General features: G+C 42.3%; 1 protein-coding gene across 1 annotated transcript in view; it reads left to right on the top strand.

The window, feature by feature from the left end:
- fras1 (Fraser extracellular matrix complex subunit 1) overlaps positions 1-20,949 on the top strand; it is a 216,861-nt gene that overhangs the window by 79,478 nt on the left and 116,434 nt on the right. The window contains exons 8-12 of the mRNA XM_031870528.1: positions 2,786-2,887; positions 4,762-4,953; positions 7,823-7,912; positions 9,838-9,985; positions 18,477-18,620. Coding sequence (XP_031726388.1) covers positions 2,786-2,887; positions 4,762-4,953; positions 7,823-7,912; positions 9,838-9,985; positions 18,477-18,620 — 676 coding nt within the window. The remainder of the gene's footprint in view (positions 1-2,785; positions 2,888-4,761; positions 4,954-7,822; positions 7,913-9,837; positions 9,986-18,476; positions 18,621-20,949) is intronic.

The following is a 20,949-nucleotide window of genomic DNA, read 5'->3' as shown; positions in this document are numbered from 1 at the left end:
GTGTGTGTGTGTGTGTGTGTGTGTGTGTGTGTGTGTGTGTGTGTGTGAGTGTTTTAATATTGAGTTGAAAGCGTTCCAAGCTTTTATCTCCTCTCTTCTCATCTCTTCTCCTCCACCAGCTCTCCGTTCCTCCTCCGCCGCATCTCTTCCCCACCACCCCTCTCTTGTCCTCCTATCTCCTCTCCTCACCTCTCCTCCACCACCTCTCCTCCTCTTCTTCTACCTTCTCCTCTCCTCCTTCTCCCCCTCTCCTCTCTCCCTCCTTCACCTCTCTTTTCCTACCTTCTCCTCTCCTTCTCCACCTCTCTTCACCTCCTCTTTCCTCCTTCTTCACTTCACCTCGCCTCTCTCCCTCTTCCACCTCTCTTCTCCTACCTTCTCCTTTCCCCCTCCTTCACCTCTCCTCTCTCCTCTCTCCTTCTCCACCTCTCTTCACCTCCTCTTTCCTCCTTCTTCACTTCACCTCTCCTCTCTCCCTCTTCCACCTCTCTTCTCCTACCTTCTCCTTGCCCCCTCCTTCACCTCTCCTCTCTCCTCTCTCCTTCCTCCACCTCTCTTCTTCACCTCTCCTTCCTCCACCTCACCTCTCCTCTCCCCCTCCTCCACCTCTCCTCTCTAATCTCAGTGTGCATCACCTCATATGCTGCCTCCTGCTTTCTCCTGCTGTGTTTACAGTGAACACACTCCGTCCCTCACTGCCAAGTTTCTCCTTTGATCGTGTGTGTGTGTGTGTGTGTTTGTGTGAGTGTGTGTGTGTGTGTGTCCTCATTTATGATTGCGTCGTCATGATTTCAGATATCAGGGGACATCTCATCTCAATTAGTTTTTTATTGTATAATAGAGAATGAATCATGTCATTAATCATGTCACATGCATTAGACTTTGTGCAGCTGGCTTTGTGTTAAATCTGCTGCATTTTGTCTCAACAACAGTTCAACTTTACTGTTGTTTTAACACTCACATTAGTCAACTCAAACGTATTAAATGTAACAGATCATTGGTTTTCTTGGTGTGTGGACTGCACTGATGTATTGTTTTGTTTATGTGTGATGCAGTAAAGTGTTTGATCTGATGCACTTTGATTGGTTATGTCAAAGCTGCAGAGATCAATATAAGGAAACCTCTTCACCTGATATGATTGTTTGATTTACACCAGCATCTTCAGTGGAGAGTTGCATTCCTTCTATGAGGACCCTCTCTGCCTGTTCGTGCTAGAAGTACTTTGTCGTTGCCATTTTGTTTTATTGGAAACCAGAAGGGATCATATGTGGACGAGAGGGAGGAGCTGTGGAAGAGACTCTGTTAGCAGCGAGCTGATGTTCTGAGCAAATACACGCTTACGGTGATTTTAAATGGGATGCTAAAAAAAACTGGCTTGTTTGTAATTTAATGGTGAAAAATGAACAGCCGACTCTTCGGGCCTTGATCAGACCGAGACACCTCGCTAGAGACACGCCGCCCACAAAAAACATTTTTCTACGGTACGAGGTTAAAACGGTAAAATGTTCTCAACTGTTCGATGGCAGGCGTGGAGCCGCGTCGCTCGTCAATGTCACACTTGGCCCGAGCAGCCAATCAAATCAAGCCAGTGGCAGGCTTTACTACTTTAATGACTGGGGGAGCACTGCAGTAATGTTCAGAATCCCAGAATAGTTCAACACTTGGCTTCAATCTCTGTGATAATTAAGTTATTTTCTTGTGAAATAATAAATGAATCGTATCATCCTCCAGACCTTGAATCGTCTATAGATCCACATCTAGTTTGAAAAGGCCAAAATGAAAATAACCACTTTGAGTGAAGGTCACTTTTCAGTGTCTTTGTGCGCTTTGAGGAGCTGAGGGTTTATAGGTCAAGTGTTTCAAACTGTGTGTGTGTGTGTGTGTGTGTGTGTGTGTGTGTGTGTGTGTGTGTGTGTGTGTGTGTGAGCATACAGTATGTGTGTGAATGCTTTAATGTACAGCTGTGTGTGTGTGTGTGTGTGTGCGTGAGCATACAGTATGTGTGTGAATGCTTTATTGTACAGCTGTGTGTGTGTGCGTGTGTGTGTGTAATGAATGACTTCCTTCACATTGAACCTGTTCAGAGCCGTTCCTTCAGGCCTCTTTAGATCAGCGTGTTTGCTCAGGTGAGACTGAAGCTGTTTGAACTCTTATTGAACCAGATGTGAGTTTCAGTCCACTAAAATAAAGATCTGTGCTCCTTTAACACACATTTATACTTCCTACAGGCTGGTGGTGTTCACAGAGCTCTGCTAATTGCTTCACAGACTTTTGATCATCGGTTATATGTGTGAAAAACGTCCTCTTTCTTGTGAAATAATGAATCAATCTGTGTCCTGTGTGCTTCAGTCAATATTTAACGGAGCAGTTTAGGCCTGAAGAGGAAGGATTCACTCTGACAGCTACAGGAAGTTGACCCCAAACTGAAACAGATTATATATTTAATGCGCAAAACACATCAGGCATGGAGCCGCTGTGGGACTGCTTCCCTTCACTTTAGTGCAAAGACAAATACTTCATCTACCACAAGTTCATGAAGACGTTACTCTATCCATGGCTTTTTAAATCACCACCCAGCTAGAATGGATTTCATGATTCATCCGATACCTGCTCTGTATGCCAACACAGACAAGTAGACGCCCATTGAGTTCAAATGAGCTTTGAGTTTCCCACAATCAGCCTTTAAATCACTGTGTGTAGGACCGTATACGAGTGTGTGTGTGTGTGTGTGTGTGTGTGTGGTTTACAGACGTCTAAGTGTGTGTATCTGTGTGTATCTTTGCAGCATGGTGAGCAGTGGCAGAAGAACGCCTGCACCACATGTGTGTGTGACCGGGGTCAGTCTAAATGCCACACACACACCTGTCGGCCTGTCACCTGCGAGAAGGTGAGTAGCCTTACACACACGCACACACACACACGCACACACACACACGTACACATGCACACACACGCACACACACACACACGCACACACACACACATGCACACACACACACATGCACACACACACACACAAACACACACACACAGCTTGCTAGAGGAGGAGAGAGGACCATGAATCCAGACACACATCCAGTACCACGCACAGACAAGTACAAGGCAATGCAAATACAAGAGACAAGTAAAATAAAAGATAACATCAAACAGAAGTAGAGCGAGGAGTTTAATTTTTGATTTCAAAGGACAAAAGTTGCATATTCCAGATAATCACAGAAGCTAAACACATCTTCTCTTTGTGGTTCTGACTGGAGGCGACCAGCTGACTGAAGATCTAAAGGCCCAACTGAGTTTATATTCTTTAAGCATATGAAAAATGTATTTTAGTTTGAAGCCACTAAGTAATTTATAAGCTAGCAGCAGCAATAAAATCTGTCCTCCAGCTGGAGGACAACCTTTAAGATGAGGAGACATGAGGAGCTATGGTGGAGGACACCAGCCCACAGGTTCTTCACTTCTTCTTTGTTGTGTTGATGGACTTCTGACCCAATCAGACTCCTCCCAAGGTTCTGCCAGAGATCCCATTATACCGGTGCTGTTTAGGCAGACACCGTTGCATGAGACCACTTTGCTGGAACTGAAAGCATGAATGAGCTTCTGTAAATCGTGCACTTTATTTTTAAATTGGCCGTAAAATATATCGTCTTGAAAAGTAATTTCGTCAAACAGCTGGTCACTGTAGCTTTGATCAAACAAACACGAGGAAGCTGTGCATATGTTGGGGACTATAGCAGCACGGTGAATGTGGCATTGAGTCTGAATAAACTACAGTTATTAGTGTTCATGGTGATGAAGGAGCAACAGTGAGGCTCACTCATGCGTTGTAATGGAGCTCTACGGCTCAAAGATGGTTAGTACATAAATTCACTGTTAATTATCTCTACATATACATTTACCATAAATCAATATAGTTCAGTTCATTTCAGAACGTTGTTGCCCCACAAGAGGGAAAGTCATTCAAATGACACAATACAACGAACAACAAAGATCCATGAAGAAGTTTTTGGTGTATTTGAAAAACAGGTGTTTATTGCACATTGGAATGTCTTGCTTCTGATTTTTGGAGATCTACATAATATCGAGTGGCCAGTAGTGAAGTAGAGCATACCGAGCTGGAATCACTTTTGTTTTGTAGGAAGCACATAAAGCGCAGCGGCCACACCTTTGATGCTCTTATAAAACCTACAACCACTGCGTGGTGTTTCTCAGGCTTCCAGTGGAACCCCCTTTGAAGCACTTTGCTCTTCCACTCAAAGTTTCCGTCTATTTAAAACCTAAAAATGAAAGTGAAAACATTCTCAGCTCGCAGCCCTTTTCCCTCCACTGATGGTAACAGAAAAAAGAAAAACCGAATCACGCAGTGCGAAGAGAAGATCCCAGTGGACTCACAGCCTCCAAACCAGCACTCTGAAATGAGCAGAGGAACAAGCTGAGCTCATTACTCACCACTCTGTTCTGTTAATACACGGATAGACTTTGAGCTCACGGCCTCCGCTTATAGAGGAACGTGTCTTCATGAGATCCAGAGGATCTCACACACTGTCACATCTGCAGTGTGAGTAAATCTACAACGTTTCCCTTCATAATGCAACACTCTCTCTGCTTCTTCTTATCTGTCCGCTGAAACACACAAGCAGCAACAACCAGCCTTCTTATGCGCTGCTGTGTTTTTCTTTGTCTCGTCTGAAAGCTCGGTTTTTCGTTGCTTCGTTGACGTCATCTGTGCCGCACAAACAATCACAAACTGCTTCTCCCTCGCAGGGTCAGACCAAAGTGAAGCGAGCGGGTCAGTGCTGTGACGGATGCGCCGCCGCCAAAGGAAGCTGCCCGTACGAGGACGCCGTGCGCTACCACGGAGACATGTGGAACGGCACGGGCTGCGAGTTCTGCACCTGCAACCGAGGTCAGGTCGTCTGCCAGAGGGCCGAGTGTGGACGCGTGGAATGCCCGCAGGTGAGCCTGAAATACAAAGTCTTTATTATAAACTGAGGAGCAAATCTGACCTCATCTTTGGAAGCTGGAGTTTTGTTTGTTAAGTGTAGTTTTGTTGCCACAAACATTTCCTCAGAGGCCCTAAAAGGCTGGATAGGACCGTCTTACCAGAATTCATGTAGCCGAGCCAGAGAGCTAAAAAGTGGAACCTAAACTTAACAGCACAACGTTGGCCATGCAAGCACATCTACCTGGTGAAATAGCCTGTTGCATGAATGGCATTGGTCTACTGTTGACCTGCTATTAACAGCACAGAGAGTAAAAGGAATGCTGGCTTGACTTGACTAATTGATACCAAGACCTGTAATCCACGTAGGAGTACATGGATAATGTGTGTAACCTACTAAAGTTCATACTTATACTGTTAGGAGTCAGTATGGAACATCATCTGTGGACCCAGGGTTCTATTCCTGCAGCCTCCACCTGTTCTAAGTTCTCCTATCCCCCAAAATGCAACATGTCAGCAGCCAGAAATCCCATTTCCTTCCCTTCAAGTGGGCCACTAAAACGGTAATGGGAGATGTCACAGTTACTTTGCTCACAGTTTCCGACAGTCGGTTTAATTTGCCACATTGAGATGTATCAGCTCACCAGCTGTCGTCATTGGTATTTAGGAGATTGGGTTTGAATGGAGGAAAGGGTGATCGTCTGAGGTTACAAGGTTGGCTGCGGCTTCCATCACAGGTAATTCAGCTCAGTTAAGGTGACGAGATTTGAAAGACAAGTTGAGACCGTAATGATCTTTGTGAAAGCTGCACTACGACTTCACTAGAATCTGTCTGGTTTACACTGAGCTGCACCTGCATCAAGCTGACGTCACAGTGAGGTGCCTTTCCCGTCTAAAAACATGTGGGAAACACCAGTCGGATCGCCTTCATCTTTAAATCCAAGATGCTTGGAGGGGTTGCGCTCCTGTCGCGGCTGCCTCACCGACTAAACGAAATAAAGGCAAAACAAAGAGACTGCTGGATTAGTCATCTGTAGTCATCTTTGGCTGAGCTTTAAACGGGTGAAGCAACTCAAATAGTCAAAGAGTTCGTAGAAACTGGAACAGATGTTGAAGCTCCGGGTAGTCCTCCGCTAAGTGGATTAAATTCTCCGACCTATATTTATTGTAGACTGATAGTTACGGAAAAATAAAAAAACGGAAAAATACGGAAGTTTCCTTTTAACTCAGTGATGATATCCTCACGTCGAATCAGCCTGAAATGAACATCATCATGGTGGCCTTCATGTGGAGACATCCGTCTCAGAATTCACTCGTTTTGTTAAGGTCATTATCCGGCGTTCCCGTAGTTGCCTTTATCCCCTAAACTGACCCACTTTGGGTTTCGGCTCAGCACCTCTTCCGATGTTTATCTTACGTCATGCAGGTTTAATGACATCACATTAATATCTCCTGCCAGGACCGAACCCTCATTAATCACGCCGTACAGTGATTATTACAGCTGCTGAGTGTCATGAGCCATAAGCAGAGTCATTGGCGTTTGTCCAGCTCTGGATGGAGCGAGGTCACTCCGCTAAGAAGAGCACAGTCATGCAGTTCTCCCCCCGTGTGTGTTTGTCAGTGTGCAGGACGAATAAGAGGAGGTTGAGGGTCTACCAGGCAGAGAAAGGCACCGGGGTACAGAGGAGGGTTATGAGTCCTTACGGTGCCATCTGCACTGGTAATGTACTCTAATTGTCCTGTGAGGAGCTCTTAATTGAATTAATGGAATGTTGCCATTGTGATGTGCAGAGCTTCTAACTTAATATATTCTCCATGTTTTACTTCTTATTAGAGGATTTCTAAATGTATGGCCTGAGCAGATTGTGAGAGGGTTTCTAAAGATAAAACAATACGTTGTGGACATTATGTGAAATTCATTTTTCATTTCCTACAAGTTCAAGGCCCCGGGGAGGCGAAGAGCAGCGCTGTGTGCAGAAGGTTCCTAAACTATTGGAGCATTCTGCTCCTCTTTCAAAACTCCAGAGATTTCTGTCGATGCTTCGTAGACAAGAAGCATCGACGCATGGAGCTGAATCATTATGATCATTATGATCAATAAGGATGTTTTCAATCAGTACAGCACACAACTCTCTCTGTACTACATCCTGTCCTTTTAAGAGCTCTAAACTCTATTTTATCTTCTCATGCTAAACCTTGAGTGATCTTTCAAAGTCCTCTTCTTTATTTTATTAAGATGTAATATAACAAAGGTTTATTATTACCAGCTCAGCGTAATAATCAGGAATCAGAAAGACTTTTTTATGCTTCATTCATTAAACAATTCTCTCTCTCTCTCTCTCTCTCTCCTCCCGCTTCTTCCTAATCAGCTTATTATGGGCGTTCACTTTGAATCTGTTCCCCTGTCTGCTGCTTCAGCACCCCTTAACATATATGACGCTACGATGGAGTCAAACCGTCAGTTTCTCTCCTTTACGTGTCAATTAAAACACTGCTTGCCTCAGAGTGAAGTCTCTACCGATGAGGACAGTCATGCTGGAGAGTTCTTCCCAATCCTTTATAAAATGTCAGGATGTTGTCAATCTCACACAACAATTGTATCTACAACTGAAGCGCTTGAGATTATTAATGAATGTGCATTTTCTGTAAATTTGTTCAACTAAAATGAAGTTGAATTGAACAGAATTGGAGTGACTGAAATAAGTGCAGCAGCAGATAGATAACTGTGAGAAACCCAGTATACATGACATGTTGTTTATCATGCTTAATGTGAAACAACAACGTTCTTCATCTCCTGACTCATCTTTGAGAGTAAAGACTTGTGGCTCTGAGGTGATTTCCCTGTAGTTTAACATTTAAATCCATATTTTCTATCTTTTTCAGGGATCTGAGCTCGTTCACCTCCCGGGAAGGTGCTGCCCGGAGTGTTCCTCTGAGGAACCTTCCTGTTTGCACGAGGGGGAATCCTACAAGGTACTTTCTTTAAATTTCACTTTGAGTGTGTTTGCAAAAAGAAAAGAAAAAAAATCGGAGTGAAAATTGCAAAATCAGGTGATGAATCCAAACTGTGTGGGCGAGACACAGACACTGCCGGGCTTCTGTAAACTCTAATCTCAGAAGTAAAGAGAAAGTAAAGTGCCACTGCAGAGGAGGCTGCCACACAAACAGCCTAATGCATCAGTATTAAGCTGGTTATGAATACATAAATACAAACAGTGTCAGTGACACAGAGTAAATGTGTGTTTCAGGACAGAGCGATCAGATTACTTTGGAACAAGAAGCTCTTATTATTCTGGTGTCAACTTCATTATTCATACGCAAGTCCTGGAAACCCAGAATGTTCCAGCAGAAGGAGGAAGGCTCATTAGATGCTGCAGGACGCTCGGCCATGGCCGAGGCTCCCCGAGGGATTCATTTAGTAGCAAACAGAGAGGCGGCTCGCTCACACATCCATACGTGCAGCGCTCCGCTCCAGTGTGTCTGAAGGTGAAGGGAGCAGCTCTGTGGCCGCGTCATTGCTGGTTTAACTTCACAGGAAACATCACAGCGCGGAACGTTAGTGAGCAACAATAACCACATGTTTACCTGTCGCCTATCTTTAATTATTAACACGGTAATCACGTGTCTATTTCAAGACTTGATCGTCCCAAATGGTAAAACTGTGTTACATGTGATCAGTTGTTTTGGTTTAAATAACGTGATGCATGTTGTTTGTGTTGTGTTCACTGGAATCAGGCACACGGACGACACGCACGAGGTCATGTTGCTGTCGTGATGGAAGGAAATCTGTCATATAAAATCCTTTGGTGTCTACTGTTTTTGAAGATTATTCTAGTACTACGTGTGACTATAATATGCATGTTTCTCTTAATATTCTATTTCAAACTTAAACAACTTTATCTGTGAGGAAGCTCCATAACGTCCAGTTGTTAATTCTAGGGATGCTCTGATATTGATATCAGATGTCAGATATTGTAGAAGGATCGGCTATCGGTGACGATGATCCGATCAGGTATCGGGTACCATTATTTTTGATAAATAAAAATAGTATGTAATGTATTTATTTGTTATATTCTGTTGTGTTTTAAGTCAGGTCTCTTAAAACGCTTTTATTTTGAAGTTGCAAGGAGATAACCCGGGCAGTGCTTTGTGGCTTTAGTGATGACATGAACGTGAGACGTCGGATGCTGCGTTACAGAACCTTACATCACAACCATGTGAGCACAGTGATGACTTACTTCCTACTTCCTGTAACAGTTGACTGCTGCTGAGATCTGCTGGTTCAGTGAAACGGTGGATAGTGAGGCAGCAGACTCTGCAGGCTGCAGCTTTTCTTTCCTCCTCAGAGGACATCTTTGCACAGAAGTGGTTCGTGAAAGAGTTCTGCTGTAAAAAGAAGAAAAACCAAAGAGCTCACGACGCTTCTTAGTTCTCTGTCAGTCAGAAAAGTTCTGATCCTGTGATGTGAAGCGTTCGTCCTTGTCTGCGAGCTCTGACTCGCCATCGGATTGTTTGGAGAAAAATGAATTCATGATTCATAAAACCGTCTGACTTTTCGCCGTTAAACCTGTTTCTTTTTATTGTGAGTGACGTTCCTGCTGTTTGACTGACTGTCCGTCCTCAGTGGGACTTCTGTCAGTAAAGAAATCCTGCTTTGAAAATATATATAAAAGTCTCGACTGTCGGGCGTCTTCTCGTCTATAACTGACACATGCAGCTTATTAGCATTCAGTTTAGCGCCCGGTCAGCTTCTCTAAAGCTCTGTTCCTCTGTTGTTTGGTGTTTTTATACATCCTGTACATGTATTCACCACCGCTTCAACCTCTGCCTTCACCAGGTGTACTAAACTATTCTATCTCCCCCCGTCTGTCTTTACCTGTACCTCCCTCTCCTCTCAGGACCTGGCTCGATGGTCGGATAGCGGTTGTCGGGAGTGTGAATGCCGCCGCGCTCAGGTGACCTGTTACCTGCGCTCCTGCCCCACCTGCCCGCCGGGCACCCTGGTCGTCACCCGGGAGGGCCGGTGCTGCCCCGAGTGTCACCAAGGTACGTTGCTGCAAAGGATGCTGGGTGTGTGTGTTACGTCTCCTAACGTTCCTCCGCTCCATCGAACCCCATTTAACATAGACCTGTTTTCAGCTGAAAGAATTCTGAGTATTAAAGAATGAGCTTTAAGATTCATCTGCCACACACTGTTAAATCTGTGATGCCCCCGAGAGTTATTGTGGGATGAAGTTGTCACTTTACTTTAAATTTCATGCAGAAGCACATTCTCATTTACCACAATGCCCTGAAAACGTCGTACACAGTCAAAGTTTACAGGCATAAAAATACCACTAACTAGCAGAAACACACCACGTGACTGTCGTACTGAGACGCTGCTTGTTGCATCTCAGTGTGTTTTCACACCACTGTGCTGAAGTCGGCCTCTCTGCTTGTTCTTTGGTCGATTTCTTCCCGTATGACTATTTGTTGTTGCTACAAATCTGGGACACCAGATTGAAGTTGTTTTGATTCTGAGGGCTTTGACACAAAACAGTTTTGAAGGAAACCAACATATTAAACTAGTAAACTACTGTAAGAAGCAACAGTCACAGCACAATGGTAACTTATTCACTCTCAACACATGATTAGTTATGTTATTAATGTCATCCGGAGAAAAAAACTAAAACACAGATAATTATTATTTTAGGAAAGTCACAGTTCATTTGCATATTGTGTAAAAGGAAAACCGACACATGAGGGGAATCTGTTTCTATGTAATCTATTAAATACATGACTGGAGTCCCCCAGGACCCCAACTTTGGTATATTTAAAACAGAAAACAATGATGTGATGTCATTGGGAACAAATTGATTGACAAAGTCATGAAATATTGGAATGATAGAATAAAACACACTGTCACATACAACGAGAAGAACTCCTCTGGGGTTTGCAGTGTCTCCAGTTAGTAGGATGAGGGTTAAACATACAGTGAGAGTCGGGAGTGTTTTTGCAGACTTTTGTTCTTTAAGACTCGACTCAACATAAAGGCGTCTCCAAAGAAAAGCTTCCACACTTTTGTTGGTACACTTCCATGTAGTGCACTGAGTACACTATGCAGCGTTAGTGATGATCGCAACATTTGACCACTTCTTCTTCTTCTTCTTTATCATGGAAAACTGGACAAAGCGTTAACTCCAGTTGTTTGTGCACTTGACAAGTGTATTAAAACAGGGAAAAAAAGATCTGTGTGACTTTACTTTCATGTATCTGCCGCATTTTCACAAGTTCTGTGGACCGCTGCGTAGCCAAGATGGCGGCCATTGAGCTCACCTTTTGAACCGTTATGATGGTGATGACCAGGAAACTCATGGTGCACTGTTTTGCCACACTTGTGTCTCTTATGCTTTAAAAACACTTGCTCTAGAGAGGTGCTACCGGTACATAAATACACTCTGCTTTATTTCTAATACTGCGTATGTAAATGAGAAGCTGGTGGGATAATGAAAGAAAAGAGCAGGAAGAGAAGCTCCTAAACAGAGTTATAGAGTTTATAGAGGCGGCCAGGACGACAGAATCCAACTTGTCCTTCGGGGACGTGAGGCAGTGCTGGCAGAGTCCAGACGGTCCTCAGTCCATCACTGCTTTTAACTGCAGATCAAACCTTTATGTCATATTCACTCCATTTCTACATGTGAATATCAACATCAAATTCAAACGTGTGTTTAATAAACAAGCATGCTTATACGATTTAGAATTCCTGGGTTTTGTTTTTGTTTTTGTTCAAACCTAAAGCCATCATTTGAAGCTGTGAGCAGTTTAAATAGTTTAAAAGCTCTCTGAGCTCCCCCTCTCCTCCCTGGGGACTTGAAGTTACATGAATAAAACAAGAAAAACTTTGTTGGACAGTTTTCCATGGCAGAATATATATATACAGCTATTTAACAATTAATGAGTGCAAAAAGAAGCTTTCAGTACGATACGGTGTAGCTGTAATGGTGACCTCAGTCCCAGTAGGGGCAAATACCTTCTTTTTTAAATGTTCCTTTAACCCGTTTCAGCAGGAAACACCACAAAGTGAGAAATGAAAATGCTCTCGGAGGCATTCAATGACGGCTTTGAGCTCATTTCCTGGTGTAGACCACACAGTCACATCCCCGCACTTCTGTTTCACGTCCCTCCAAATACAAAATAATGTCTGATCCATCTGTCTCATTGACACAGACTGTCAGCAATTACAACCAAACAAACACATGTTAATATCTCATATAGTTAAATACCCCAACAGGCGATCACACGGCGGGACAACGTTGTTAAGATTCATGAAGACTTCTAATTAGGTTTGGCTGCGTTGAGAGAATAATTACAGTCGGGCACCGGAGACATTCGTCACTGCAGGACACACGATTGGACCGTTTAAGACCCAGACGATAGTTTGATGAGGTTCTCCTTCGGTTTCTGTGTGTTCCGCGTCCCTCGACAGACTTCCTGCTCTCTCAGGTTTCTACTATTTACAGCATTTCTCTCAGCAGCAGCTTATTAGAATGTCTAAAAAGTAAAAACACAGTATATTCTCTGGAAAATACAGTCTAATTAGTCCAGGTACACAACAGGGGAAACGTATAAAACCTATTGCTTCTGATTTCACTCTGTTTAATTCAACAGTTTCTCAAATAACCACATTGGTTATTAATAATATCGACCAGCTGGTGCAGTGGTGCAGGATTTAACTTCATATGAAGGTATATATATAGATATATAAATATATATATCTATATCTATATATATAGATATATATACTGTAATTATTTTAGACGTCACAGCGTCTTCTGTCTTTGCTTGTTAGTCATCTCTTAGATAACAGGAAGACCAAATCCCACTGAACTGAACTATCTACTTTCATATTTGTTAATCTTGGTAGAGAAACACCTGGAGGCTTTTCATCTTTCTATTTTCTATCCTCACATTGAAAAACCTCCCGAATTCATGCCATCCATTGCATTCTCAAGGTTCTTTACTTTTTATATGATTCTTTATCAGTCCCCTCTCCTCTCTCTCTCTCTTTATATACATATATATATATATACATATATATACATATATGTATATATATATATATATAGATATATATATATGTATATATATATATCTATATATATATATATATATATATATATGTATATATATATATATATCTATATGTCTACGTAGAAATGATGGTGCTGGAGAGGAAATGTCCCCGTCTCTCTTTACATATGGTACATTGTGTTCATGTGCCAGAGTTGATAACGTTGGTTCTGGAGCGGTTACATGTGTGTTTCCATGTTGAAGGTACAGGGCGATGATGTGCATGTCTGTGTGAATACTATCTGTAGTATAATGTGTGTTTTGCGTACATACACAGCGATTCTGGTGTGTGCCTGAGTGAATAATTTAAGCGTGTTTGTCACATCATCCTACACTTGCACCTGTCATCACCTCGCAGCTTGTGTGTGTGTGTGTGTGTAGTACAGTGATGGTATTATAATGCATATATATGCATGCCTTAACAACATGATTTAAACGTGATTTACACACTTCACTTTACGTTCCTGTGCTGATGAGGGACACGTGTGTTCACTCCTTTTACTCCGTCGGCCTGGCTGTGGACTGGATTTTCCGACTGTGTGTAGTTTGCAGCTAAAAATAGAGAAAAAAGGAATAAACACCCACATTCTCTCTTTCGCTTCAACTGTAAGCGTAAATCTTCCTTTAAGCCTGTTAATCATGGCTATCTACAGGCCCAGAGGTCAGCAGCCTCTCCTCTCATTGGACACTTCACACCCGACATAAACAGGAGCCGTGCTGCGTTCAGGTGTCATGCACGTACGGTCTTTTGCCATACATGTAGTTAGTGCTGATATATAAACCAGTCGATCAGGGCTTACTGGTTAAATATCCTCAGTGATACATATTTGGGCCTCCTTTAAGCACCAGGATTAGGTGTTAAATCCACTTCCCTAACCTTGGAAAGGACCCCGGAGACGTCCTAATCCCTCGTTATGTCGGAGGAGGAATGTTTAGGGAATTCTTTGACAGAAACGGAATATTTTCTATGGCTGAACTTCTGCAGAAAGCAATGCTTCCTTCCCCAAAGACTCCACAGCCCTAATGTCTTCTGGCATCGGGGAAATGCAGCTTTGTAACGGCGATTATTTCTGTCTGACACGACCAGCAGTTCTGCACACGATACATCGCACTGGACTCTTCCGGCGCCTCAGATAATGTGCAAAAATATTCTTTTCTCCAACACAGAATAAAATCACCGCATAATAACTATTATTACACGGTTCTATTATTGTATAGCTGACTCCATCATTTCATGCAGACACATTTAAATGTCCTAATCTTTTAATTTGTGAATACATTGACTTTGTCAGTGTTTACGATCTGTCTATTTGTCAAACGGCACATCGGTCTGATTGTTACATTTAAGCTGTTTGGCATCATATTATTTTATTGGCCTCACTTAGTAGCGGTGCTACTTTCTATTATCTACAAACCACAACTATCAGGTGAACCAGTGGTGGAAAGTAAGTACATTATACAATAAGTACAGTACATCAAGACTTGATTGATCTCCAGGAGGAAATTCACATAGCGTACTATAAGGGTACTGCAGCAATAAGAGTGGTAAGTAAAACTACCTCCACCTTTACCAGCAGCAACGTTAAAGTGGCGCATTAATAATTATAATTCAGTAATATAATACATGTTATTCTAAAATGGGCCATTCTGCATTATTAGTACTTTTACTTTTCATACTTTAAGTATATTTTTATGCTAATACTTTTGTACTTTCACTTGAGTACGATTTTGAATGCAGTACTTTTACTTTAAACAGAGTACTTCTAGATTATTGTATTGGTACTTTTACTCAAATGTACTAAATGCAGATCAAACCTATGATTGAGGGATTGTCTCCACATGGCTCTCAACATGGCGACGGCTCAGCTGGTGGCTGAGCCACCACACACACACACACACACACACACACACACACACACCGTTTAAAGTCTCTTAATCCCGTCACCATTATTTCATCAATTTTAATCAACAGAGTTTGGAGGAATGAAAGGGATTTGATCCTCTTTGAGGCGTTATTGTCTCACATAAAGAGTCTCCTGATTGAACATTTGGCAGCAGAATGCATGAGTGAATGGCTGAATGGTGCCGTGTCTTTTTTAGTGGGAATCAGGGTGTGAAATCACCGTGAATCACCAGCCAACTGCTAGTAAATGTTGGCTTTGGAGGGTAAGTTGTTGGCTTATTCTCTTAGTCACTGTGGCAGGTAGCCAGTCTCAGTTAGAGGTCAGTCCAGTTGGCTGGGGATTTCTTTTTTCCTCTCTTACACTTGTTTCTCTTGACATTTGGGGACGAAATATCCTCGTCTCTGCCAAATATTTAACACATCTGCAGTGAGAAGTTTTGTCATAATCAAGTGGATCTGCACCTCCAGATGAATTGTTTCCCAACAACTTCTGCTGTTAATCACAGCTGTAGTTTTTTAATTTAGCGCTTCAGGGATACTGGCTCGCTATGCTTATGAGGAAATGAAAGCACGGCGTCGAGGCAGCCTTCTGTAAACAATGTGTTATCGCTTAACTTGTACAGGAAATGTGGTTTTATCCTCTGGAGGGAGGGAATAAATATCCCGTTCACTTCTCAGCTGTCAGCAAACGAGGGATGATCTTGTTTCTATTCAGGTGGAGTTTTGTATTCAGATATACTCATTTGTTTCCACTGTTTAACATGCAGAGAGAGCTCAGGATGGACGAGTCCACACCGCATGCCGGGATATATGCGAGACTGTCGGTACATTACCTCCAGCTGAAGCGTTGGACACGGCTGAGCAGACACACAAACACTTGACTAACATTCCTATTAGCCAATAAGCCCGAACATACAGTATCTCAATCTCCCACTGTTCTCACTCTACTTCCTTCTTCACACACTTATTATTTTTGCTTCAGCTCCAGTTTCTTTGCTCAGCCAGAGAGAAGACGAGGGGGATGAACGGGGAGGAAAAGAAATGAGAAGAAAATGGACGGGAGAGAACAGATGAAGCTGTGTGGGAAAGAGAACAATGAGAGGTAGAGAGTGTATAAAGAGAGATGGAGATACTTGGAACAGTGTGTTCTGGCTTACTTCTTATGTTCTTCAACTCTTTATCCACTTGTCCCCTCTCATAGTCTCTCCAGTCTACAAGTCCTCTCATTTTCTGTCCCCCGTTCTATTCGTCTCCCTCCTTCTCCTCGCATTAATCAGATCCCTCAGTCGCATGTTTACAAGTGGCTGAAGCCCATTCTTTACTCAGTGCATGTGCAAGCAGCCGCGCATGCTGTTTGACGAGAGGCTGCGCGCATTCACGTCTTCTGACATCCAGCTACGACGAGTGTCAACCCGGTCTCTGTCGGTGCTGATGCCGGCGGCGTTTGTGTGAACGAGTTGAAGGAGTTTCTCCATTCATGAGACTGTATTTGCAGACTTTTAAAAGCTAGTTAAGCTTTTCAACAGAACAAAGAGGATACCGGAGACTTTGACGTCTGATTGTAATGTTTGTCCCGTCCAACTTCTTTTGGACATGAATGGGATTAAGATGAGTTTTCTCTGTAGAGGACGAGAGGAGAACAAACTCCCTTCAGTTCAAATATATAAAAACAACTTCAACAAACTCAGAAGGAACAATGATTTCAGGTCACAAGTGCTCGGACTTAGTGATGGAACGTCATGCAAAAGTTTAAGCAGTTCAACAGAATCCCAACACTATGAGAGGATTACACACAGTGTTAATATAACTGTATCCTTACTGATTCAGCTGAAGTCAGCGGTGGGTAATAACTTTTCCTCGTGTACTGTACTTAACGTACAATTTTCAGCTACTTTCTTAGAAAGTTTTTCCATCTCTGCTACTTTATACTTCTGCTCCACCACATTCTGGAAGCAAATATCGTAATTTTGATTCCATTACATTTATTATTAGTTACTTCCCACATTCAGACTATTAATACAAAATATAATCAACTAATAAATGATTATGTTGTTATGGATTACGCTACCCGACGATAAAAAGTATTAATCAGCTCCAGCTTGACAAGCTACAACATTGAAGTAATGAATACATGAATGCTTCACTAATTATCATCAATAATATAGTACTCATTATTCTGAAATGGGCCATTTCGCTGAATGAGTACTTTTCCTTCGGCACTTTAAGTATATTTTAACGGCAATGCTTATGTACTTTTACTTCAGGCTGACGTGATATGGATCAAATCTAATGACATGGACGTCCATATTGTGAGGATATGTACGGGGCTGTATTGGTGCTGTTACAAAATATTTACACAATGGGATTTTTTCATAAATAATCATCAATAATATCGGCACAATGACTTTAGTGGGTGATGTAACCTTTAAAAGCAGGAAGAGACAACACGTATATCATATTAAAATATCCAAAAGACCATATCTAGTCTCATTTCATGATACTGATATGATATCAATATATTGCAAACTCTACTTTTGCTTGTAACAGAGTACTTCTATACTCTTATTTTTAAGTAAAAGTACTTCTGCCAACAATGCTTGTATGTTACCTCATACTGATCGTCTTCAACATAGCAGGTATTGCTTTTTAAACCTCAAAATGTGATTGATTTGTCCGCTCTTTGTTTCTAAATGTACTTTATTTCTAAACGTATTCACACTTGTGGTGATCAGAGCGTCGTAGTGAGGATTACAACAGACGGACGGAGATGAAAAAGTGTTGCAGAAATAGCAACAAGCATGGATGAGATGAGTTTGTTGTGAGTGGACTTACAGGAATAACTGTGACCTGTAAGTGCACTAATGTTTACTGGTCAACAACAACCAGCCGGCCACCAGAAGCAGCATGAATGTGCATTTAGATAACGACAAACACGCAGTTTACACGCCGGCTCAATGACTCTGTAATGACTTTAAAGTGCAGTTGGTCCACACATTAAAGATACAAGCCTGTGCTTGTCTCTGCGTGTTGTTGGTAGAATGTTGGACCAACTGGGAACCAGTGTGGGCAGTGAAAGCACTTAAATGGCTCGTCACAAAACGCACCAGTGGGTTTGTTGGCAGACAGCAGAAGACTGTGGACGGCTCAAAACCTCCCCGCAGGGAGGAACTTTTCCACCACGGCTAACACAGTCTGACTGTGGAACCAAATGTACTGGATTGATTTGTGAACAAAATAATTTACTGTGTGTGTGTGTGTGTGTCTGTCTGCCTCCACTAACTGAGTTTCAGTGCAGAGCCAAATCTGATAGACGGAATTTGCATAAAATTAAACGTCAGGATGTGTGTCACTGAATGAGACTTCAAGTCTTCAAGTGCCACCAGCAGTGTCTGTCCAGATGTGTAGAATACAATTAGCATGAAATTGAATGTGTGCGTGTCATGCATATATAATCTGTCCGTATCTTTTACTGTCAATGCAAACGTACTGTATTGAGTTCTTCCTTTTGAAATGTGTGTTTTTCAGTCCAGTGCCATGCAGACTGCCTGTCGTGCTCGGGGTCTCCCGACCAATGTGAGAGCTGCAGGGACCCGAAGGCCGTCCTCCATCTGGGCCGCTGTCTGTCCGTCTGTCCAGCCGGCTACTACGCCGACGGACGAGTGTGTGCAGGTAGGACCGTCTTTTGAATATATAAATGTCCAAACCGCCTCCAACCTGTCCCTTATCTTGCAATTATCTCACTTCACACAATGATCTTGTAAGGAAAAGTAGCTCCCAATGAATTCAGATTTCTGTTATCTTTTATATTCTACTGGTGACCCTGTAGAAGCTCTACAGAGGCTCCCTGTGGTCCGCATACCACCGTTTGGGAATCAGGTTTAGTGACCCTCACCTAAATACCACGGTACTTGTACTAGTACCTGTACTTCCTGATGGCTGTTAAGAAAGAAAAGTTAGCATTTTTATAGAAAAGAAGGTTTCAACAATACAATAAATCCATGTTGTGATTTTAAGCTGCATCTCTCCCATCAGAGAATTATTCATTGAAAACCATGAAGAGGAAATATAGATTTAAATGGTAGCTTTTCAACATGGACCCTATTTTGTAATGTTTTTGTGTCTAAGTGACTAATGGGGACAACATCTTTTGAAATTGGTCCAGTATTGAAGGAGAAGGCCGCCAAATGGCTGCAAAGTAATCGCTCGGGTCGGCTCTTCACTGTCAACGTACGTCCACTAAAAGTGCTTTCTTTGTTATTATAAGTGTCTGAATAGAGAAATAAAACCTTTTTCTTTACGTTTCCTTTGATCCAGTTGTTGTAATTGCGTGTCTCGCTCGGAGAAGTCTTGTTGTGTCTCATCCACAATGTTGAAATCATCTAAACATTCAGCCATGACATTAACAATCTTTTTATACAACACGACAATACAACACCGACGCTCCTCTCTCTCACTCACGTTTCCACCGTTTGTCTTCAGGCAACAAGTCACATGACTCAATAACAAACAGAAAGGTAAAGAAAAAGGTTTTATTTCTCTGAAGGGTTCTTTCCGTGATGTTGTCAGACACGTACAGTAACAATCTGAGGCTGTCAGCGGCAACAACAAGCTTTTTTAGTGGACGTAGAGAGATTACGTTGCCGTCATTCGTCACTTACACAAAAAACTAGGATCCAGGTTGAAAAATTCTAAAGTGACCCTTTAAGCTGAACTTTAGCTGCTGAAAACAAACGAAACCTTTGGCTCCACTTTCAAGAGGAAACATTTGTCAAAGTGCAGCAGCATTAAATAAGCAGCATTAAAATGTCGGACTGCTACGGTGTCTGTGTGTGAGTGCCTGCATCGGTACTGAGTTCATGCGATTGCTCTCTTCCCTCATCCTTTATTCATGTGTGTGTGTGTTTGAGCCTGTCGAGGTCACATGTTGACCGAGCGTTGACCCGCAAACAGACGCAATCTTCTGCGTTGGATTCCTTCCATGTCATTGACCTGTTGTCCTCGTGGGGCGTTTACTGCCCACAGCTACTCGTGAAACTGTAAACACACAAAACGTCGTAAAGCTACCAGGCACAGATAACGGTATTAACTCTGAAGACCTAGCTGCTAATGCTAGTGGCGGCGTCTTTCAGCAGCATTTCCACACTTGTGCTTCAGAGAGATAAAGAGGGATATTTGGGTAGTGCGGGGATTGTGTATCTGTGTTATCATACATTAATTCAAACAGGAAAGTTGGATTAAAAATATCTTTCCAAGACAGCAGCAGCACAATACAACACAGAAGCTACCAAACATATAACTCATTTGACTTAAACTAGATCAAATATGACGATTATAGTCAAACATCAATGATACAGATGTGATCAGAAGGACAACGCCAACAAGGATATGAAACTAGAATAACTGCCAAGTGGCATTTTACATCCATGTCTGTCCAGAATGTCCGTCTCGTGAACACGATATCTCAGGAACATCTGAAGTCCACCTGAACTCGAGGATGAAGTGATTAGATTTTTGCCCATAACTCAAGAATTCATATTCTTGTAATTCAATTTTTATTTTATTTTTAAACTACATTGCTTTAATGACATTTCATGCCAATAAAGTTGCTTCCAATCCTGACAAAACTTGCAGCTCACTCGTTTCAGTAATACTAAACCTGCTTTTTTGCGTCAACATTTTTATCAGCAGTTGAGTCATGAGCTATGTGTGAGTTGTGTGATCGAACCAATATGGCCGCCAGTAGACTGGAACATGCTCAGTCAATCCCACACAGCCTAATTTATACATTCCTAACTGAAGCTGCATCGATGATAAGATCGTGTCTCTCTCGTCGTCTCTTCTTCTCCTTTTCATCTTCCTTTCGCTTTCTCTCTTTCTCCTGTCGCCTATAGTCCGTCTATCTCACTATCTCTTTTTTTTCTAATCAATCTCCATCCTCACCATCATCTTCATAGTGTTGTTGCCTAAACCTAGCTAAGACGTTTTGTTGCCTAAACCT

The sequence above is a fragment of the Anarrhichthys ocellatus genome, unplaced genomic scaffold (assembly GCF_004355925.1).
Source record: "Anarrhichthys ocellatus isolate YVR2014 unplaced genomic scaffold, GSC_Weel_1.0 scaffold53, whole genome shotgun sequence".
NCBI classification, from domain to species: domain Eukaryota; kingdom Metazoa; phylum Chordata; class Actinopteri; order Perciformes; family Anarhichadidae; genus Anarrhichthys; species Anarrhichthys ocellatus.
Note: the sequence above shows the minus strand (reverse complement) of the source record. Positions and strands in the feature narration are given on the sequence as shown.